The sequence below is a fragment of the Lottia gigantea genome (genome assembly GCF_000327385.1).
Source record: "Lottia gigantea unplaced genomic scaffold LOTGIsca_14, whole genome shotgun sequence".
Classification (NCBI taxonomy): Eukaryota; Metazoa; Mollusca; class Gastropoda; family Lottiidae; genus Lottia; species Lottia gigantea.
In genome coordinates, this window is record NW_008707617.1 from 1085590 (window position 1) to 1109622 (window position 24033).

General features: G+C 33.0%; 4 protein-coding genes across 4 annotated transcripts; 2 read left to right on the forward strand and 2 right to left on the reverse strand.

Moving 5' to 3' along the window:
- Window positions 1-383: 383 nt before the first annotated feature.
- On the reverse strand, window positions 384-2054 carry LOTGIDRAFT_157448 (hypothetical protein; the record flags this gene model as incomplete). Its single annotated transcript, XM_009049658.1, has 2 exons — window positions 384-409; window positions 1727-2054. The coding sequence occupies 2 exons, from the start codon at window positions 2052-2054 to the stop codon at window positions 384-386; spliced, it is 354 nt and encodes a 117-aa protein (XP_009047906.1).
- A 2312-nt stretch (window positions 2055-4366) lies between these two features.
- Window positions 4367-7994, forward strand: LOTGIDRAFT_111715 (hypothetical protein; the record flags this gene model as incomplete). The annotated part of the gene is made up of 7 exons (XM_009049659.1): window positions 4367-4489; window positions 4703-4743; window positions 4969-5239; window positions 5827-6089; window positions 6335-6509; window positions 7104-7278; window positions 7669-7994. The coding sequence occupies 7 exons, from the start codon at window positions 4367-4369 to the stop codon at window positions 7992-7994; spliced, it is 1374 nt and encodes a 457-aa protein (XP_009047907.1).
- Window positions 7995-8594: 600 nt separating this feature from the next.
- On the reverse strand, window positions 8595-12413 carry LOTGIDRAFT_186104 (hypothetical protein). Its single transcript, XM_009049660.1, has 7 exons — window positions 12352-12413; window positions 11791-11909; window positions 10869-11013; window positions 10098-10238; window positions 9892-9976; window positions 9408-9563; window positions 8595-8961 (listed from the first exon to the last, which is right to left on the reverse strand). The coding sequence occupies exons 1-7, from the start codon at window positions 12355-12357 to the stop codon at window positions 8888-8890; spliced, it is 726 nt and encodes a 241-aa protein (XP_009047908.1). The 5' UTR covers window positions 12358-12413; the 3' UTR covers window positions 8595-8887.
- Window positions 12414-13504: 1091 nt separating this feature from the next.
- LOTGIDRAFT_111615 (hypothetical protein) lies at window positions 13505-14889 on the forward strand (the record flags this gene model as incomplete). The annotated part of the gene is made up of 4 exons (XM_009049661.1): window positions 13505-13579; window positions 14014-14085; window positions 14326-14439; window positions 14770-14889. The coding sequence occupies 4 exons, from the start codon at window positions 13505-13507 to the stop codon at window positions 14887-14889; spliced, it is 381 nt and encodes a 126-aa protein (XP_009047909.1).
- Between the last annotated feature and the right edge of the window lie 9144 nt (window positions 14890-24033).

Consider the following 24033-nt stretch of genomic DNA (forward strand, 5'->3'; position numbering starts at 1 on the left):
CAACATGACCATATATATACAAATTAATATCTTTCTCATAACCTAACTTTATTTTTGATTAGATGTGAATATTAGCAAATTGTATTGACATCAATAGATTGAAGACATTGTCATAGTATCGATATCAATAGATTTAAGATATAGTATCGATATCAATAGATTTAAGACATAGTATCGATATCAATAGATTTAAGACATAGTATCGATATCAATAGATTTAAGACAAAGTATCGATATCAATAGATTTAAGACATAGTATCGATATCAATAGATTGTAAACATGCTATTGATATCAATTGATTGTTAATATTGTATTAGATTGTAGAAATCGTATTAAAATCAATTGATCGCAAACATCGTATTGATATTTACGTTTTAAAACATTACATGGACTTATCATTGATATGCACTGTTTGTAAACATATCAATTGATGAAGTCATACATACAAAGGCTAATTATGCATATTTCACATCTGAACATCACATTAGTATCAATAACATCGTGTATCTGAACATTCAAACGCAGAGGATAAAAATATCTGAATCCTCTGCATTAACTTGTAATCAGAAGTCATGTTTTAATACGAAGTTATATTTATGTTAGCCTGTTTGAATATTAGAAGACTGAGAAGTTAAAATATTATATTTAATAGTGATATTTTAAAGTTAGATGTAGTTCACTGATTGCACAAATAACAATGGTTTGATTGTCAACAATGTCAATATGTCAACACACATTCAGAGTAAACAAAACATCAATATAAATCAATAGTCAACTCTGAAAGTATCGGAGTCTCAAAGCAATGGTTTTAACTATTTACTTTTGTTTCAATGTATGAAAAGAAAGGATCAAATTAAGCGAAACCATCCTGGTTCAACGTAAGCAACGTCATTCCTTGATCAACGTCAGCAAAGTCAATCCTGCAACACCATCCCTGGATTGACATCAGAAACGTCATCCACCGATCAACGTCATTTCTAGACCATCGTAAGCAGGCAATCATTTCCGTAAGCAAAGCTATCCCTGATTAAAGTCAGCAACGGCATTCGCCAATGACCAATAGACCAATCGTCATTCCTGCAAGAACGTTATTCCAGATCCCACATATTCCCAAATAACGTAAGCAACGTCATCCCGAATAACAACGTCATTCTTGTTGATCCTGAGAGCAACATCAATGAGTTAACGAAAGCAATAGTTTGATCGCAAAAGGAACTCTTACATCCATCCCTACCTATAACTTGAACCTCCTTATCCTTTCTAAATATTTTCTAACACAAACCTCACAATTTCTACTTTACCCTGAGCTCATACTGGAAGTTGTAGAAAAGATAGGTTATATGGCTCTTGGGGTAAATATCTTGATCGACCACCGTTTGAAGATCAATTTCATCAATCAGAGAGCATACAAATTGTTGGATATAGGTTAAAGATTCATTGGAAAGTTTTAGTCCTCACCAACTTAGCACCGAAGTCCACAAGTTTGCTACTTTTGTACTTGTTGCTCGGTACAAAGAAAACTGATATAAGATATCAAATCTTCTGTCATTTTAATATATAAGAACATTTACAAAGTACATTATCGTGCACAAGAAGTACTAAATTTGACGGTCGAAATCCAATTCCTATAGTTTCACATTGTACATTTTGGCAGATAAATGGCATTGGAAATGGTGAATGCGTCTGCTTCTACGAATTCTAAGGAACTATTAAAGGACTACCAACCTTTATAAAATGATGGTATCTCGATTTGTTCTCCTGTAACGATATAATCCATCGTTGTCTTGTCCCATTCTAATTTCTTGGCAAGGATGATCTTTTTCCTCCTTAATTCTGAGATCTTCAACACCACATCAGCTAATCCTTTGGAGTCGCGACATCCTAAATATTTTGATATATCGCCAGCAATGGCACACCACTTGAGACAAATGGGCAGACTTCCCCCATGGTTGGCAATGTCCCTGAGAGACCGAACCCTTTCCTCCCATGTATACTCCTTTTGGGGTAGAATGGTCCCATAGGTTTTTTCACCCACTATCTCTGTGTCCGCCATTTTTCTATCCTTAACGACAAGACGCCATTGAATGAATTCTTGTCACTGATATAGTAATAATTATCCACCTTGATAACTGAATACGACACTTTTCGACATGTTGTATTTTTGTACGTGGTAAGGTTAACGATGAGCACAGTTAAAGATACATTTCGTTGTCAATGTGGTCCTGTACAAATACACACGGTTCACTCTTCTCCAATGTCTACAATGGAGTATTGATGGGATATAGTACACACAATTTAATCCAATGTATAAAGGGCTTCTGAAAAGCTGTCACTGGCTTTATAAATAGCTAAAACCTACTCAAGGATTTTAGCTATAGTATTGTAGTCCGACTACCCAACTTGAACCGGTTTGTTTCAAAACTGTCGTCTGCTAAATTAGTATTTTTTTTCTCCTACGTAAATACCACTAAATAATTCTAACAACTATTTTCTTTCCTTTGAAGTCCTGTGCCGTCACATACCTCTAGTGAGTTGCTCTCTTGTCTTGAAGAAGAATGTAAAGAAAAAGATATAATTGACAACAATATGTTTGTACAGCAGTGGACTGGTGAAGAAAAGGTAAAAGGTATATGAAGCTAATGAAATAATCCCTGTAGAGAATAATAAACAGATGACATGCTAAAACACGTTATAACATTGATTAATCAAGATGGGTGGGATAGGTCCACAAACCAACAAACTGAACACAAAATACTATTAAGGGTTTAAAGCTCATTGGTTAAGGGATATAGTTGTAAGATAGATTGATAGATGTTTATATTCACAAATGCCGATGACATCACAGAACAACACCTGAGAGAATTGACTTTTTTAATTTCGGAGGGCATATAGGCGTCTGTTTTCCTATTTCTAAAGTGATACAGGTTAAATTCTATTCAGAAAAAGATAAGAAGAATGTGTGCCTTTAATCAGCGTTTCCAAAATTTCCACATGATGCAACTCATGTCTAAAAAATACCCATAACTTTCAATTATTTGCAATCATTTCATACGTCTGCTGGTTGATGGTTTGTAAAACTATCCCACCAATCCAGATCAGAACAATAGTATATCTGTTACACTTGAATGGCGCATCATTAGCACAATATTATTTCTTTACAATACATTCTTACCACTACAACACAATGAATGTTTTACAGTTGTCATTGAAAATCTGTTGAACCATTCTTCTCCTTCTCGAAAACTTTTTTTGTTTTCATTAAGGGTTTAAGGATTATTATCTGTTCCCTTTCGAGAATACTTCTTATACCTTACTATGTCGTCATGTCATATTTAGTTTTAATTACGATTATAGTTCATAGTTTTCGTTTCATTGAAGACAACCAGACACGGGATTTTAACTTTTATAAGTGATACGGATATCTGAAATCAGCCCCAATCAGCCTGCAAAGCAAATATTTAGACGGATATATCACTTCATCATTTCTAAAATATCTGATCGACTGTATTTTACTATCGGTATGGGTAAAATGACATTGTTAAAAATCAGGAAATGTCTTGATGGACTCATTATTGCTTCAGTTTTGTATAAATGCCAATATTTATGCCAAATTTGGCCTTTGGTCATAGTGGATATTTTAAAAAACAACTCCCATAAAATTCCCTATCGAGCAACGGGTAGGGCCTGATTTGTCGCCTACCTTGGGTTCAAAAATTTATATTCTATTCTTTATTGTACAATGGAATAGTTGAAACTTCGTGAATACATTATAAAACTGTAAAAAATATTTTTTCGGGCAATTCCTTTCAAAATACAGAGTATATCGGACTAATATGATTTAAGAGTTATCTCCCATACCAATATGGCGCTGCCCATGAAAAGGTGAAAAGAAATCTGTTTTTGCAGTTTAGTTCACATTCACAATATTCCTGCAACTTTGGTACGCTGGGACCTGGAATTATAATGTAGGCCTATAGTTACTATGGAATTCCCTCCTAAAATGAATATGTAAAAGAGTACCGAACATGCAAAAATTACTAAAAAAGACAATTATCTCTTATTTCACAAAGAGGCCTATCCAAAATTAAATTTTCAGCTGTAGGCCTATGCCATTACCTAGACTATTTGGGGTCATCATCTCAAAGAAATCTTAAACTCTGAGAGTATTTTGGAGTTGATATTTCAATTCATACGAAAATGACTGGCGAAATTCGATTCAGAGACGTAAAACTCCATTCATTTCATTTCATTTTCGATTCAGTAAGCATTGTAGACAGAGTAACTTATCTGCTTATGCCATGGATAAGAATATTAATGTAGATCAAGATGATGTATTGATATGATTTTTCTGATTCAGATAAAATTATGAGTGTGTTTGGTAAACCTGTAGATATTCCTGTTATTGATGTACATAATGATAATATAAAAGAAATATGGCCATCATTATGTTTAGCTGTCAAGTCAGCAACATTTATTGGTGTAGACACTGTAAGTTTGATTTATTTCAATTTAGTCGGTGCCACCAACATGAGTTTCAGATGTAAGATTTGCAATGAAAAAAAAATATCCTCTCATATTGCCTTATTTATATTAAGCTATATCGCTTGGCAATTGATGTATTAAGCATTATCTTAACAGTGAAATTGATTTATTTTTTGTAATAAGCTTAATATAATTTAATTATTTATTTATCGATTTTAGGAATTAAGTGGACTAGGTGATAGAAAGGTTCTGAATGCTAAGTAAGTAGACAAAGTTTGATTTGAATTCAGATTTTAAGAATTAACTAAAAGTGTTTTAAACTTTTTTGTGGATTATGGGAACCACTGACATCAGAATGTAAACCTTAATGGTACTGATAGAAGCTAAATAAAAAAATCCTGTGATCTTTTTAAGAAATTTCAGAAAATTTCCAAGCAAAATCCTCCAGGCATTCTTTATTAACTCTTCCTGCATTTTTTTTACAGGAGTATAGAAGATAGGTATAGAGGATTAACAGCTGTAGCTAAAACTAGATCCATTTTATCATTGGGATTATCCTGTTTTAAACTAATCCCTAATCCAGATGGTACCAGTGAGTCCAAATGGTCTTATCATATTCAGACATTTAATATCATAGTGTTATGTAGTGAAGACTATATAGTGGAACCAGCCTCTTTGAAGTTCTTAGTAGATCATAGTTTCGATTTTAATAAACAATATTCAACTGGAGTTCCTTATTATAGAGGTGCTGATAGAGTAAGTTGGACTTGTGAATTAATTCAGGCATCCGTGAGATCAGCTTAGGCTCTGCCCACTTAGATACTGTTGTTTATAACCACAAACAACCACACAAAACGGTAGATTCTATAGAGACACAATGTTTCTGGATATCTTTTGTCTGCATTGCAAGTACCCGACGCACACCTCAATTCTATTTTGTCAGATACACACAAGTCATTAAAAATTACATTTCATTTATGGCACATGGTTTCTCACTTTGTTGTTTGTGGGCTATTTTAAGAGGATTGGTTGTTATTCAACTGATCACGGATCGGTAAATTTAAGGAATATACTGGTCTAAAAAATTCCTTTGCTAAATATAAGCTATCCTTATCACTTTTCAGAATATGAATCAAAAGTGTGTATTATCAACAAATAAATAAAAGATGAATCAGCTGCTATAAACATAGGGCAAATATATATTGCATATTTAGTTTCCATAGGAAAAGTAGCAAAAACTCTGTTATACTAACAATATCTGTTCTTTTAGTCTCTCTTACCACAGGCTCTTAGCATAACCCAAACGATTATTCTGAAGTAAAATTTTTGTTTTTTGCTTATAGGGTAAATCTGCAGTCATACCACCCAGTGTAAGAGGTTTATTTAGTATAATAGTACATCAACAGATTCCACTAGTTATTCATAATGGATTAGTGGACTTAGTGTTTCTTTATCATAATTTTTACACTGAGTTACCAGTGAAACTGGCATCATTTATAGCTGATTTGAGTGAGATGTTTCCACATGGTATATATGATACTAAATATATCACAGACTTTATAGAGAGAATGGAGGCCTCTTATCTAGAGTATGTCTTTATTCAATGGTAAGTATGTTTCAAATATTTCAAGTGTGAAGCTAATTTTCCTTCCAAAAATATCAACTATCAATTATAATAAGAAGGTTTAAATTTGATGTTTTAAACACTTCCTCAGTGGCCAGGTAAATTTATAGAAACTATATAAAGGGTTTAGACATAGTTTCACGCATAATTAGCGTAATTCTTCACGTTGAAAATAAACAGGTCTGTCCCTTTAAAGGGATACTATATTAGATCTGTTTTTTTTCTAGTCAAAGAGAAAATCAGGAATATCTGAAGAATAGTAATAGAGAAGTTTATTTTAAATTTCCTACCTACCCTGATAGTTATACATCAGTAGGATATCATAGATGTGGTTACAGTAATAAAACATGGTTAGAATCAGATATAGAGAAAATCAGACCTAATATATGTCTATGTTTTGCTGTGAGTATATTTTTTTTATACACCTTCAAAAATGTCAGACCCTATGCAAGCAGTTGTTTATGTTTCATCAAACATCAACAAGCAATCTTATTTTCTTTTATCAAATTGGCTTGAGAGATTTCTGTGATAATTCAAATGTTAATATACAGATAAGAATGATTTCAATTCAAATATAGTAACAGACAGTAATTATCTTCATTACTAGATAAGTATGTGATATTAAGGTAGATATTATCCAAACTGATACTTGGTTACTCTTAAGAACAAAATTATCTAGGGCCTACATTTCATATGAAATCAAATGGGTTTTTTTCAGAACAGGGCAATAACTTATTAATTTAATTCTAAAAGTCTGTTATTTCTTGTAAGATATTGATGAAGCTTTTGTGAAATTGTTTGCTTTATCAACCCAGTATGCACTCTTTGGAGTTTAAAAATATCTGAAAAGTATATGATTACATGTTAATGCCCTTGTTCTTCTTGCCCTGTATTCTAATATTACGCTGTTGAATATTCATGAACCAACAGCTTTGGAAGAAATAACAAAAGTTTAATATTTCATGCTGGTGATAGTTGATTTTCTCCCTTTTTCAGGCCCATGGTTGGTGCAATAAACCAAGAGTATGTACTTTAATACACGATGTGGAACTAACCATTAGTATTGGCTACCTCCTGACAGCAAAACAAAGACGTAATAGAAAACGTCAAAGAAACAGAAAATTAGAAACTAAAGACAATGGAGATGCCAAATCAAATGATGGAGAATCACGTGAAAATTCTGATGAGGAAGTTAATGAAAAATCTGATATTGTCCCAAAAATTGAAACTTATGCCAGTGTTGTGAAGAAGCGGAAATTTGATGACGATTGCAGTGCTAAAGTGAAAGTAGACTCCGAGGATAAAATAAAGGAAAATGTGCACAATGTTCGAGATTATGGTGATAAGCACAATGTTCGAGATTATGGTGATAAAAATAGTGCTAATGTGCCATCTAATGCTCCAATCAAAAGTCTTGACTCGCCATCTGCAAATAGTGTTGAAAATACCACATTGAATGAAGAGGTAGCAAAGGGGGATCACTCTCCTAATATAGAAACTGAGAAATCCTTAAGTAATTGTGATATGAACTCAAATGGCAATAATGTGACTGATTCAAAAGATAAAATAGAAGACCTATTACAGAATAAAACATCTGCAGACAAAACAAACATTTCAGCTGCTAGAAGTGGTTGTCATAGAGCTGGTTTTGATGCGTTTATGACGGCTTCTATTTTATCAGTGTTTATAGCAAAGCATAACTCCAGTACAGCTTTTGAAAAAGATCCCACAAATGTCAAAATGAGTGATTTAAATTTGGGTAACTTTAAAAATAAGGTGTATTTATCAGGAAAAGACATTCCATTAGTTATCACCAAAAGTGCTTTTTCTAAATGTTCAACGTATCATAAAGATAAAATAGGTAAACTCAAATATTGTGGTATTTGAATGAGTATTTCATTAAAAATTTCCTCCTGTAGGTTTTGATGCCTCCTGTACCCACTTGACCACAAGAAAGATTATCTCATACTCTCACAATCGATGGAATGATTCCTTGATGGTTTAAAACTTTTCCGAGAGTTTTTTTTAAGTACTCGTAAATAGACCCTCACCTTTTGCGTATGATTGCAAATACAGATAGTGCTTTTAAGTATCTTACATATCTCTAACTCATGATCTCTTTCAATATTTGCAACCATACACAACTGGTAAGGACAACTTAATGATGTTTACTGGTAGCACAAATGTTACGTGCATGCTGAGGAGCTCTGATGCTCTGAAGTTAGATTGTTTAGAAAAACTACCTTCAGAGTATTAACTGCTTGGAAAAGATATCCAACCCTTTTGATGGAATAAAAATATGAGGTTCTGTGCTCTACAGGCTGTTTAGCAAATTAAAAAAAAGCAAGTTTCTGTTGCTGTTGTAATTTTTTGACATTTGAAAGTAATCCGAGCAAAGACCCTTTTCATTTCACCATATATGAATGGATGAACAGAGATGATAATCACACACGGTATGTGATATTTTGCATATAACTACAACAATTTACAAATTGATATCATGTTTACTTCAATTGACAAATTAACACATTACAAATTACATATTATCACTATGAAAGTAAATGCCCCACTTCTGGCCAAGTCCCTCACAATAGTCACAAACTAAAGAAGCGTTTGTATTGCTTGGCAAAGAGTCCTCTATAGCCTGACAACTTTTAATCCATTTGGAAGGTACCTTCATCACTTCTTTCCATGGTGATTAGATTTATAACTATTTGTTTAGCGATAGTGTTCTAATACCACAGACATATTCAAAGAGTTCAAATTTGTTAATTTGGAGGTCAAGATCGTTGATATGGATGAGATCCAGCTCTTATTGTTGTTTTAACTGTACTTGGAACTTTACCAACAGACACTAAAAATACAAATACATTAAATTGAAAAAGTGATTTTCTTCTTTCATAATGGTTCATTTCCAAAAACTCAAGATCCTACAGCTTTGGTCTATATCACGCTTTGTAGCTTTTTCCAATTCCATACTTTCACAGCAAGTTTCATGTTGAAACCTTAGAACAGCAATGACTATTTAAGACTCAAATTTTGTAATGCAATCTAATTGTCAAAAACTTCACTTCATTTTGGGATTTTATAAAAAAAACATTGAAAATAATACTATTAGAACTATTTCATTGTGAAGCACCAGAGCCAGACTTTTATTCTAAGCTTACTTCATCAAAATTGATTGAAAACTGGTAATGCTAGTGATGACAAGCAAACCTGAATAGACAGTGGGTCAATACTGGCATATATTAATTCCACAAGCATTGAAAAGATTTGGTTTTACAGAAAATGAAATCTTACTAGGTTTCTGACCAGGTTGCATGTTTGGCATTTGTTGTTGCATCTGCTGTTGGGATATCTGTGACTGAAGTCTTAAACCTTTTCCCATAGAAATAGCAGCTATCAATGTATTAGTTTCAGCCTGGGATGATGTTTGTGGTTGCTGAGTTTTCTGTTCTGAAAAAATGTTATAATGTGCTTAAAAAACCAACTGACCTGTGCTTTCGTCATTTTTATAATTATATGTAGTTGTTACAACCACTTTTACCAAAACAAAAGAGATTTTTCTTGTTTATCATTTGAATTACTTCTGAATTCACATAGCACTGTGTGATTAACATACCAAACTAAGCATCTAACACTTCTTTCTTTGCCCAATTCCTATTCAGTCATATTTGGTAAATTGACCTCCATTTTCAAACCTTCCAAAACTGTCCTGATGAGGAGCATCTCCTCCAGTAAGAGCACCTAGATACAAAATATTGTAAATAGTGTTTACACTCACTTGATTCATTGTCCCATTCTTCTTTATAACTATTAATAATATCTAATATATTACTGGTTATTTTATTTAGGTTATTTAGTTGTTTCTGAAAGTATATCATATAATCAATTATTAATATCATAATATATAGCTTACTACCGCTTGATATCAATGGTGATTTATTGTGTCACAATCTGTTTTCTGTATGAAATTGAAAAAAGTTATACCTGAGCATTATCTGAAGGGATAGTACCAGCTTTAGTATTTAGCTGATTAATTTTTTCTTCAACATCAGTTTCAGGTTTGGTTCTTAAATAATCTGGCACTACTTCATGATTACACATAAATAATCTTCCTTCTGTTAATTTCTACAAACATAAGTTGACTGAAATCACACTTCCGTAATAGTTACAAATTTTCAACTATCTGTACAAATCATTCTAAATTCCACATCAAATGAACACGATTTCATACAAAAAAATTGATAATTCAGATCACTGCACCAGTCTAGATGTCATTTCTGACAACAACTCATTCAATCAAACTGCATTAAAAATGAAGGTGTTAAAATGCGCATTCAAACAGATCATGCTATAAAACAAAAGTCCATTTGAAAGTCATCACTTAAAATTGTGCTATCATCAGTTATAGCTGCCCTTAGAAATGTTAAACAGTCTGGAACTGACAACAATCCAAATTTCCATGGCAGTTTTTTTTCTGAATTTTTAGTTTTGAGTCTTGAAAATATGTAAATAGTCTTCAGTAGTACTCGAAATGTACCAAAATCGAATAATTCCTTTAGATATACTTCAAACTAGGTATTTTACCAACAATTTTCTATATTCGTCTATATACTGATTGGCTTAGCAAAAAAATTCCGTTTCTGAGACTAAAGTATTATTGATCAAAAAGAATGGCACACCTGTCCCTTTAAGCAAATATTTCAAGACTATTTTCTTACTATATCTTTACCAAAATAAAATCAACAAATAACATACCTCTAATTCTTGATCTCTTTCTGGTGATAATAAAACAGGAAACAGAGTAAAATTTCTTAATGGTGGTATTCTTTCACCTTTCAATACTTTACTCAAGGAATTCATATTACTGGAAATCAGTGCAAAGTTATCCAGCATGCTTGGCCTGAAAATTATTACACGTACATTGGAGGTTATTGGTTTTCTCACACTGGCCATATGCATAATTTTATTCTTTCTGCATTACCAGCTGCTCTAGCTGGTCACTTAATTCATATGATATAATAAGCACACCCAAGCATTCAGGATATACAACATTTTGTTATATTTAAAAAAAAATTCGATTGAAAGCATCTTCATTGAAATGCAGCTCTGTAATTTTGTTTTGTGTTCTCACTGCAGGTTACTACACTTGTCATATATGATGTGACAAGATTCTTCTGTGATTGGGTGATTTTGACCCAATGATACCCAAAGTGGTCCTAAGCATGCTACCTAATCAAAAACACTACTAAAATGGATATAAATAAATGTTTGACAATTCCTCAGATATAGTAAGTAACAGTAAGCTGAAAACTATTTCTTCAGATCATGGATAGGCAGTGAAGTAACTCTCAGAGAACTAGGGAGAGAAGCTGCAATACCGTACCTTCATATTAGCATTTCAATCAGATTGGTCTGGAACAGATGAGGCAAATATTTGAACTATCCTTTGCATACAAGTTTATTGCGATACTTTTGGTGTCAGGTAAGCAATTACTTTAGCTGAACTATACAACTAAACTATTTAGTTTACCTAACTATTTGCATGTTTTAGTGATTTAAATGAAATTTTAATTCTATTAAAAAAAAACACCTTGATATCTTACCAGCACTGGTTAAAATATGCAAGAAATGAACATTTAAAAATCACATCAAAACATCTTATCAATTTGAAACCTACCAATTTAAGGTTGCATATTCATTTTCAAGCTTAAACAAAAATGAAGCTATGGCATTTTTAATTTCTGCAACTTTAGCAATAATATCTGGTAATGATGTCTCTAGAAGTTTTTCTTCTTTCTGAAACAGTTTGAAATTTTATAGACTCATTTCACTACATTAGTAAATGATGCAAAAATAAGTACCGGTAATCTATTTTTGGTATAAAGGCCTAATTGATTAATAACATGAGATATACGAAGTCAATTCATTGTTTTCCAAATATATAGATTTGAGGTAAAAATAGGTCCCCCCCCCAGCCACCTATGGAGTTACGGAAAAATGCCCATAACTATGGACAAGTTTTTCAGACCCTTCGCAATCCAACAACTTAACTAGCTAAACAGTCACAGAGGCTGAAATAGTGCCAGATGCAGAAGAGGCAGATGTTTCTAACTGATAAAATATGTCAGTGATGGATTCAACTTTTGTGAAAACCCTTTGATTTTCAGTAGTCATATTGAACTATGCTGATGACTGACAAAAATGCTACATAGGTAAATAGGCCTATAGGTAAATTTACCTGCATTTCGATAAGAAAAATTACAGAAAGAAAATTCTAAACGGTGTCATGAACCGGAAGTTTACATCTAAAACACATGCGCAGACTTGAATGCAGGTCATGACCAATCAAACGTCCGCCATATTTTCTCATTCATAATCATAAAATATTTCCGGATAAAGTATATTATAAGGGTTTGTAAATTTCTTGAGTAATTCTAACAGTTATCATGTCAATAATTAATTCATATGAAGTAATGATCACTTAATTGATAACGTTCATTCACACCCGACGATTCGCGCACCTGCAAACGAAGTCGTATCTTTCTTTGTTCCCATTGGTGGGCAGTGTGTGAAATGATTGGATGTGCAGTCCAGACCTTAATTTATTGGTCCAAAGTTTCCTATCAAGGTCTTCATTGGATCACCAAATAGATCTTAGAAATAACAACTTTTTACGCGTAGATCTAATTTGTAGACAACCCATGGCACACACCGTGGAACTTGGACAGTGCTACAAGTCATGAGGCTAACTTTGCTCTGAGAATGAGAGCTGCCATGCCATGATGATCATTCTAGATACAAAGACCCTACCCAACATGTTCTTTCAAATCAAAATCAACATCAACAATATTACTTCAGTTCTTTTTGTTAGCCTAGTTATAAAAGAACTGGCCTATCTTCGTCAAACAAAAGTATATGAAATACTAATTTCTTAGAAATTAAATGAATTCATAGCTTAGAATAGCTGAACTTTGCTCTTTTTAGATGCTGAGTTAAGTCAGTTATAAAACTGAGTCTGAATCAAAACTAATATAACATGTACAAAATAAAACTGGTCTGCATGATTTTTAGTAAAACCAATATTATCCAGTCCATCTATTTACTAATGAAATTCATAAGTTTATACCGATATATATAGCCTTTCTTAGATAGTATTTAACCCCACACCAAATCCCCTTCCCCTTCGGGTGCTTCTGGTGGACTCTATAAAAGAGAAAAATAGACTTCTTATCTAAACTGCTTGTCCCCAATCATCAATGGATCTGCTACTGTTGTAGACAGGTAAAGAACTAAAATCCTATTATTATTATAATGAACCTTTTTTTAATCATAGGTAGATCTAGTTAATAGAAATGGCTGAACAGTTTTCCAACCAGGCTCCTATGTCTGGTATGTCACCAGAAGCTCAACAAATGTTGCAGGAATTTTGGCCTAAAGTTCATGATAAAATACAAAAACCCAAAGAGGTGAGTTGACTGATTGATTTTAGTTCTCTAATTTTAGCATTCTACGTTAGTGCTATATGCTTTTCATTTAAAAATGCAGATCATGCTTAGATACATACTTGTAATATTTAGTATTATGATATGCATACTTGTGATATTTAGCATTATGATAAATACTTATGATATTTAGTATTATGCTAAGATACATAGCCTACTTGTAATATTTAAGATACATAGCCTACTTGTAATATTTAATATTATGCTAAGATACATAACATACTTGTAATATTTAGTATAATACTATCATACATACATGTAATATTTAATATAATGCTAGCCTACTTGTAATATTTAGCATAATTCTATCATACATACTTGTGATATTTAGTATTATGCTATGATAGATACTTGTACAACCACAAACAATCATGTTGTTTCTTTGATTAATTTTTCAGAATGATTTAAAAAATCAAGAATTACCATTAGCTAGAATTAAGAAGATTATGAAACTTGATGAAGATGTCAAGGTATGTTTTGATTAAACTGACCCTGAAATTATTGAATACCAATAGTTATGAGCATATGGGCTTACAAATAATGATATTCACATTAGCATCAGTAACTCCAAAAATGTTTGAATTATATGAGAGTTTGGACAATAAAATAACAACATTTTCCAGACATACAAACTTTGTTAGTAAATAAGAAACATAAATTGGTATTCCATTCCATGAAATTTAATAAAGCAGCTATATGTCGTTTTGTAGATGATAAGTGCTGAAGCTCCTGTATTATTTGCGAAAGCAGCTGAAATATTTATTAGTGAAATATCTCTCCGAGCCTGGATTCATACTGAAGATAATAAGAGAAGAACACTTCAGGTAGGGACCTTATTCTGATTCCCCCTCGGAACTCCGAAAGCAAGTATTTCGGACAAAAATCTAGGTTAGAGATTCGGGCAATCTCAGGATCTCGCCCTCCCTCATACATAAATCTGGCTCCGCCACTGGTCAATCTTGATGGAGTCTAGCAGAAAGAGAACACAACTTCAAGACACAGCCAGTTTTTCTCTGTTATTTGTCCACTCCAATGTACTGCATCAACCAAGGTAACACCTTATGGAAAGCTTATGTTATAATCGGTGGAAGGATAGTAAATTAGGTATTTATCAGTATCGATCTATTAGTGTTAAAGTAACTTTTTTTTTCCAGAGAAATGATATTGCTATGGCTATATCTAAGTTTGACCAGTTTGATTTTCTGATTGACATTGTACCAAGAGATGAAATGAAACCAGCCAAAAGACAGGTCAGAAATTTATTTTTACTATAGAGTTATCTCCCTTTCTATGTACCAGCAATCTTGTCAGCAATGTAGGGCTGTGATCAATTTCAATTAATTTTTTTAGTATGTGCTCAATGACAATTAGTTGCAACTTAGTGGCTTTGACAACTGGATTTCGGGGGCCACAGTGGCTCAGGGAGTTAAGGTGCTTGCTCTCTCACCTGAAGGGATACCTGATTATGGGATAATGAACGATGGTCCATGTACCTATTAATGCTGCTGTCCTAGCAATATCTCATTGTACACTGCTGGGCATTACTTGTCTTCATTAGTTGCAGAAAATAAGATCATGAAACTGCATTATAATTAAACAAACATATGGAATATATGACCTTACCTTATCCGATCAAATATGTTTGAAATTGTCTTGTATTTCAGGAAGATACAAACCGTAGTGGTCAATCATTACCAGATCAGATTAATTATTATTTACAACTAGCACAACAACAGGCCCAACAACAACAGCAACAACAACAACAAACACAGACAGCTGCTGCTACTACTGTACAACAACCAGCACAACAAACAACACAGGTTGCACAGCCAGCACAACAAACAACTACAACCACTGTACAACAACCCCAACAACAAGCATCTATACAATTACCAGGTAGACAATTATAATATAATATTTCTCAGACCATGTATTCTCGAAACGATTTTAGCGCTAGGATGTCCTAGAATCAATGTTAGAAGATAAGAAGCCAGTACATCCTAGCGCTAAGATTGTTTCGATTCAATATTTACTGAAAAAGCTAATTATTTTTAATGTTGCCCAGGGTGATATTCCAATCAAGATCTTATTGATGACAAAATGTATGCAGTGATATCATGTGACTTGATGACAACCTTTGAGAACTGACTTAATAGTGAATATAAATATAAAATGTAATACAAATAACAGAATATGAACTTTCTCAGATAATAAAATATTTGTTCTTATTTTCAGGTGGTCAAATAATACAACAACCCTTCCAAATAGTAAGTGATTATGCCTGATTAGCCAATTCGGTATTATTCATGGGCATGCTCAATGCACTGATTCAATTCTTCTGCCTGACGATAAACAACCTCAATTTAACATGGGAGTCTCAGCGACAGACAAAGATTTAGCGTTTTGCTCTTGCACACAGATAATACCGAATTGGCTTATTATCAGACTTATTATCAGATTTTCCATGCTTTTTGACAGATTTAAATTTTAGTGTCATTCAATATCCATATTGTGGACATTTGGAGTAGAATACCAGAAAGTAATTGTTTTTTTTTCTGTCTTGGAGCTGTTTTGACTATAATCATTCTGATCACATTTATTTTGACTTAAAATTATTTTAATCTAGAAATATTTCTTTTTTTTTAGTCTGGACAAGGTGGACAACAAATAATACAGATCCAGTCTCCCCAACAAGCTGTAGGACAAATACAGGTTCAACAAGTAGCTGCACCTCAACAGCAACAACAACAACAACAACAACAAACAATAACACAGCCTCAAATAACACAACAACAACAACAAGCTAGTCAACAACCAACACAACAACAGACACAAGTTTATCAACAAGTTGTATCACCTAGTGGAGAAATCCAAAATATACCTGTAAGTGAATCATATAATAAAACCAAAATTACTAGTAATTGGTATGGAAATTAGAAAACCAAATGGAAAAGACCATTACACATGACTACCAGATCTACATCTACTCTTTGACTATACTGATTTCTGAATTGAATTTTGACAATCATTTTCATATGAATTGAAATATCAACTACAAAATACTATTGTGAGTCCTAGATTGTCTTTGGGTTGATGAAAATGTTAAGCACTGAAAAAATATTAATTGTAAAAATGATTTTACAGAGGGGAATTTTCAGTCAGAAAAGTAAGTCATTTTCACATGAATTTTCTGGGAGGGAAGTGTGTCTATTTTAAATGTGAAATCATTGAACCCTATATTTCTATAGACCCAAATACATTCAAAGACAAATGGCGTACAATTGAGTTCAATTGCGTCAGACAGTAGCTTGATTAAGTCAGAATAGGTCACAGTTCTCTAAATAGCAAGTTTACAAAGTATACATTTGTATTTTTATATTCATTTTATTTTTTTCAGATTCAGTTAACTCCACAACAGTTACAAGCTATTCAGTTACAAATACAAGGAAAACAACAACAAGCAACCACACAACAGCAGCAACAACAACAACAACAACCTATTATAGTTCAAGATCAATCATTTACAACACAAGTCAACCAGGTAAACCCATGTCAAAATTACTGATAATGAAACGTCTATGTTTAAGAATTTGATATTTTGACTAAAGATTTAGTCAAAAAGTTTATTGCTATTAATGTTTGTATACAATTGAAATTCTAGCTTAGCTCACTAGCTGCTAGTTTGACTGGCATGGTACGATCTGAGGTGGCTTTATAGCCAAACCTCAACTCCCGTATCAGCACTGCACTGATGAGACCAAGAAGGCCGAAACAGTTCTGTTTGCAATTAGAATTGAAATTATGTAAACAACAAGAAAAGCAGTTCTATCTTAAAGACTTCTAAAATGTCTTAGTTGGGAATCAAAGAGTAGGCTAATGCTGGAAAAATTTCCCTCATTGCACATTGCATGCCAATGCTGTCTTCTTAACCAAATCGGCTGCAAAGAGTAGATTCATTTCATTTCCATTCCTTTCATTTCATTTCTTGAATGTCTTAAGGCTTATTTTAGGCCTATAACTGAACCTTTTTGTGCGTCATTCAGACTTCATGGGGAAAGGTCATAACTGGACATCAACAGCCCTGAGAAATTTGATTTTAGAATTAAACTTGTATATTTTCAGCCATTATATCAAATACAAGGTTTACCACTATCACAGGCTGGCCAACAGATATACATACAACAACCTGGTACTGACGCACAACAAACAGATACATCACAAGAATCATAGTGTAATGATACATGGGGTAATCATACATCAGAAGATACATATGTATTACAGCATTTTACACAAGCTCACTTGTATATTTCTATGGAGTGACAGATTTTCAACTCCAAGTTTTAATTTTAATTTAATTGTAGCAGGCGATATTATGACGTTTTTTATTTTGGTCACTTCAGTTAGGGTCTATAGACGGCCCTCTTGAACATTTGTCTGTTTGATGACACTGCCAGCCAATCAAATTCCTGCCCTCTCCAATGCTGGAATTTTGAGATTAAAACAAAGGGTGTATTCAGTGTCTAATGCTTCTCACAATACACCTTTTGTTTGCATTACAAAATCCCAGTGTTGGAGATGGCAGGAATTTGATTGGCTGGTGGTGTCATCAAACTGACAAATGTTCAAGACTCTAACTGAATTGATTGGTCTAATTTTAATGAGACTGGGGGTATGTTGATCTTTCAGGAACACTTAATCCCACTCTGTTTTTGTGAGCAAATGCTAATAATTCTGAAGGATAATTGTCTTAAATTCCATGTCTTATCAGTTGCTATATGAAAATTGGGTATATTAATATATTAAATCCAAACATGAAAGATAAATGCTTTAACTAATATGATGTATCAAGTTCGTTAATTTTCTATCAAGATACATATATATTAGATATTAGAAACCTTAAATATGTATTGGATTACTTGTATGAGAACATAACAAATTGTGGGATAGCGAAAGAGGCTGTCATATTGCCCTATCCAATTCGCTGTCCCATTCGCTGTCCCACAATTCTTTGTTATCAAGCAATGGCATTAGACATGACACTCTTTGATTTGTTAAAAAATAACATTATTGGAATAGGACTGTGGTAGAAAACTTGTTTCAATGGAGAAAATGGCTGAAAAAAAAAAAGATTTTATTTTAATTAGATTATTATGTGCCTGAATACACTCTGATTTAGCTTAAACCAGATAAGAAGGGAGAAAATTTGTCTTATTCACAATCATTAGATTTTAACTTTTCAATATAAAGGTTTGAAATCATGTCCATCAACTGCATGTGTCAATCATGTAATAAAATGTCCATATTTGTTAATGTGTGAAATTAGCCATAGATCTGAAGTTATTTATGGTTGAAGAATCAAAGATATTCTTTTTTCTATTCAATTATATTTCAAATAAAGTTTGGAAAATTTCCAACTCTTTCCTTTTATCAGGATCTTAATAAAAAATGACAAAAAATATTCGAAAGAGAAGTATTGTCATGGTTACTTTTCAAAGATCCCAGACTTCCTCTGTGGAATTCTTCTTTATTTCTGACCAATGGTATTTTCTTTTATTTTCGAATAAAATCACTTAAGATTTCTGTATAGGAAATGACTTCCAAAGCATCTTAAAATGGTAAGATCTGTATAATATTCTTCATTTCCTCTATTTTTTTTTTGTTCCATACCAGGATCCCATAGTATGATTTTGAAATCTAGGCTTCGGTTCAGTTTGTTGGATATCAAGATCTGAAGGAATGTCATGAAAGATACATAGGGAATATCTACTTTGAAATAAAGTAAATGTCTCATATGAAGGGAATTGCTTCTTGGATCTAAAGTTAATGTCGCATTTAAAGGGGATGTCTGTTCAAATGAATATATTTTAATTAGGCTACTGGACTGCCCGTATTTTTGGCGTAATTTTTTTTTAAGTTGTCCCATTTGTAAATAAATCTGACATTTCTTTTAAATGTCGAAATCATGTGTTATGTTATTGTATATTTTTGTATAATGTTATACACTATGTAAATAAAATGAAAGTGCTTGTCTATAATGATATCAACTGCCTTATTGTATATACAATTGTATGCCTGTTATAAATAAAATCATGAATCGCATCACAACAGTTTGTACCAATGATGTTTTGGGCCCCTTCTCATTCACGGTTGGAAGTCGCGATGGCAAAGTGCTAACCCGAAGGTCCCGGCATAGGTCGAGATAATACCTTCGGAGTTTTCAACTCGACCAGTGAGAGGGCAAGAGGGTCTAAGCGTTCGGATAAGAAAATAAACCGAGGCCCCGTGTGCAACAGGCTGTGTACGTTAAAGATCCCTTGACAGTTAGAAATCTCCCTCATTGCACCCTGCATGATGTTGTCCGTTTTCGTTAACCCACATGGCACAGAAAAGTAGGGCGTAAAACTCTATTCATTTCATTTCATTTTCAGTCACGGCTAACCACGTTTTATGCAGAACCTGGTTAGTCGCTGAATTAGTCGATCCGAGAGCACGGATGACTTAAAAAAAACGTCTTTCTTTAAAATTTCATCTGAATGCTCGGAGTCTGCGAGCATCTAGTTGGATCTTCTACTGGAACGTATCTGTTTATAAGATACCATCGCTAATATAATAAAATATTGAAATATTTGGTAGATTTTAGATGATTAGTTGGCTAAAGAAATAGAGATTAGGCTATACGTTTATGAATACTTATATTGTAGTGATTTTTCAACATTATGTAAGTCACTTCAATTTGGCTTTCAGTTTGTTGAAGGTTATAAAATGTTTTGATGGAAACATTAAAGATCCAATATCTGTACGATACTTGTTTTTGTTGAATGTAATGAAAGTGTAAAACAACATAAATGTCGAGTTTGAAGCGGCATTGTTTTTACAATCTGAAAGACTAGATTTTGCTGATACAGTATCATATCTCTTGAAGAATACAGCGCCACTCACTTTTTGATTTTCACAGAAGAAAAAATGGGCTCTAAGGGGGTCCTGACACCTTCCTTCCTGTCCGATATATTAAAAGTACATCAAGTCATCACAGCAGACAGGGGCACAGATGGTTATAAACGATTATCCCCTAAAATATTTTCCTGATTCTACAAAAAAAGTTAAATACTACTATATATAAAATGTCTTTGTACGTTGATTAAAGATGGGTTCCCTTATTTTTATTTATGAAATTGAATATGCTAATACTTATGCCAATAGAACATAGAGGTGTTGTTATGACTTGGAAAATACCAGTTTGTTTTATATGTCTATAATTAATTCCTAATTAGCTGAATTAGAACAGAATTATCAGCAGAATTCCAATGGGTGACCAATCAAGAAAGGTCAAAAAGTCTTTTTTTTGTTTATCCAGACTGTATTGGTTAAAACTCTTAATTATATGCAATAAGAATACATGATAATACATGAAACACCAATTAATCAAATAGTTTGCTTAATTTGACACTAAAAAAATAAAGAAACCCATCTTTAAGGTAATAGTTAAAACTGTCAGCAGTCACATTGATCATTGCGTTAAAGATTTCAATTTCCGTTTATCTCGATCACGTGTTTCTCCTGTCCTCTATCTTTGATTGGCATCCTAGTTCATTAAAGCAATTAGTTCTTCTAATCAATCTAATCAAATATCCTTCGTTGTAGTAGGCCTGTATATTTTTGTGTAGTAAAGTTTTTTCTTTTCTCGATCACTGTCCCTCAAGGTTTATTCATTTTTTTTCATATTAATGTATATATTTCCCTTACAAGGCGTATATAGAAAATGCCCGAGGAAGCAAAAATGAGAGGCGTCTCTCTCAAGGCAAGATCCGAAGAGCCGAAGCCATCGAGGCCGGGGGAATGGACCGACAGAGGCCCCCGCAGAAGCCAAAGGATTTCAGATGACCTGGGATGAATTTTGAGCATTAAGAGGTCTTCATCTTCACTTAAAAATTGACCTTTCTCAGGCCCAGAAACTATTCTCTTTCAATCCAAAAGCATCATATACCCTAGAAGGAATCAAGTTTGTACATCTATCTATATACATATACTGTTTTTATCAATACAAATCAATATAAGTGTTGTTCGAACGGTCGACCTGGAAAAGTTTCTAATCTATAGGAAGGCGGAGATTACATCTAACGCAATTTGACAGTGAGAGTAGAATACATATGTATGCAGCATTGGTCGTAGCCACTAACCCTATCAAGTACAGAAAATCAAGATAATCCATTCATTTCATTCATCTGTTTCCCAGATTAAACACCACTTAATCATTCCAACATTAATCAACGCATGTAGAGGTCAGGGTTTGTGTTCACTGAGATATGTAAGTATAAGTTCAGCATGTAAATTTACTCTTCAGCTTTTATGAATTTGTATTAATAAGATTGGAGTAAATCAAGCTTAGTAATATTGACAAGCGTATTAATTAATAGATATAAACCTCAGCTATCAACCAACTTCATGATATTTTGATGGGTACTATACAATCATATTCTGTCAATAGAATCCCCAGATTAAGGCTTGATGTTGTTACTTTCTTCTACCAGATGACCTTGGAGCTCTTTTATCTTTGAAAACATGTATGGTATTGTTAGACGTTTTCCAAGGTTGAAACTCAAGGTGTAGCCTACTTCTGATATTTGACTATATTCGTCATCAGAATGGAGCCACTGCGGTTTTCATTAAGTTTAGTTAGATTCCTACTCATCCAGTGCAAGATATGCACCACACTCTCAGTTGTTTGGTGTACACCTGTTCAAGGAACTATCTTGGGAATGTTCGGACATAAATAAAATCCAGATTTTAAGAAATACAGTAATCTGATTGGATAACAAACTCAATTTAAAATCGACTTTAGTGATTGACCAATCAGATGACTGGAACACTATTATCATCTTAAGTTAAGTTTTCAAGAATAAGGCCCCTGGATACAAAACTTTATTGAGTATTGAGTCTCCGGATTGTTTTCACTTGCTAATCGCATTGTTGAAGAAAATGAAATCTGTGCAAAATGCGACGCGACGTGGTTGATAATGATACTCTGAGCTATCAACTTTTGAAACGTGAGCACCGCAAAGTTAGATACACACTACAGCAATTGGGAGAGTGATTGCTATGAAGCAGGTCCGTCGTATCGGTCGTAATGGTTTTATGGAGGTAATTTAACGGTTGACTTTACGATAAATAAATTATGAGAGATATTATTAAGATTAATGATGATTATAGATAGTGATCTCCCGATAGATAACCGTAATCAAACGGACGTGTGCTTAATTAACCAACGGTACCATCAGCGAGCACCAACACTGCAGAACTTTACTTGTCGCAATCTGTTCCTGTCAGTAATAACATACTGTATACACAGAATAGATAACCACAGAAAAAACACAAAAAGTTAATGCACAGACAATAACATGATATACAGACAAACACAGAATATACAGGCATAAACACGGAATATACAAACACAGAATATACAGACATAAACACAGAATATACAGACAATAACAGGATATAGAGACAAACACAGAATATTCAGACAAACACGAAATATACAAACACGGAATATACAGACATAAACACAGAATATACAAACACAGAATATACAAACACTGAATATACAGACATAAACACAGAATATACAGACAAACACAGAATATACAAACACAGAATATACAGAAAAACACAGGATATACAGACAAACACAGAATATACAGACAAACACAGGATATACAGACATAAACACAGAATATACAGACAACCACAGGATATACAGACAAACACAGAATATACAGACAAACACAGGATATACAAACACAGAATATACAAACACAGAATATACAGACAATAACACAGAATATACAGACAAACACAGAATATACAGACAAACACAGAATATACAGACAATAACAGGATATACAGACAAACACAGAATATACAGACAAACACAGAATATACAGATATTAACACAAAATATACAGACAAACACAGAATATACAGACAAACACAGAATATACAGACAAACACAGAATATACAGACAATAACAGGATATACAGACAAACACAGAATATACAGACAAACACAGAATATACAGATATTAACACAAAATATACAGACAAACACAGAATATACAGACAAACACAGAATATACAGATATTAACACAAAATATACAGACAAACACATAATATACAGACAATAACAGGATATACAGACAAACACAGAATATACAGACAAACACGAAATATACAAACACAGAATATACAGACAATAACAGAATATACAGAAAAACAGAATATACAAACACAGAATATACAGATATTAACACAAAATATACAGACAAACACAGAATATACAGACAATAACAGGATATACAGATAAGGACAAAATATATAGACAAACACAGAATATACAGACAATAACAGGATATACAGACAA

Bases quoted from the DNA above. Each gene is read 5' to 3' on its own strand.
- LOTGIDRAFT_186104 (XM_009049660.1), bottom strand. The intron at 9,977-10,097 runs GTATAACTTTTT...ATATACTTTCAG, and splicing joins TCCCTTCAGATAATGCTCAG to AAACAACTAAATAACCTAAA. The intron at 9,564-9,891 runs GTGAGTGTAAAC...ACATTTTTTCAG, and splicing joins AGAATGGGACAATGAATCAA to AACAGAAAACTCAGCAACCA.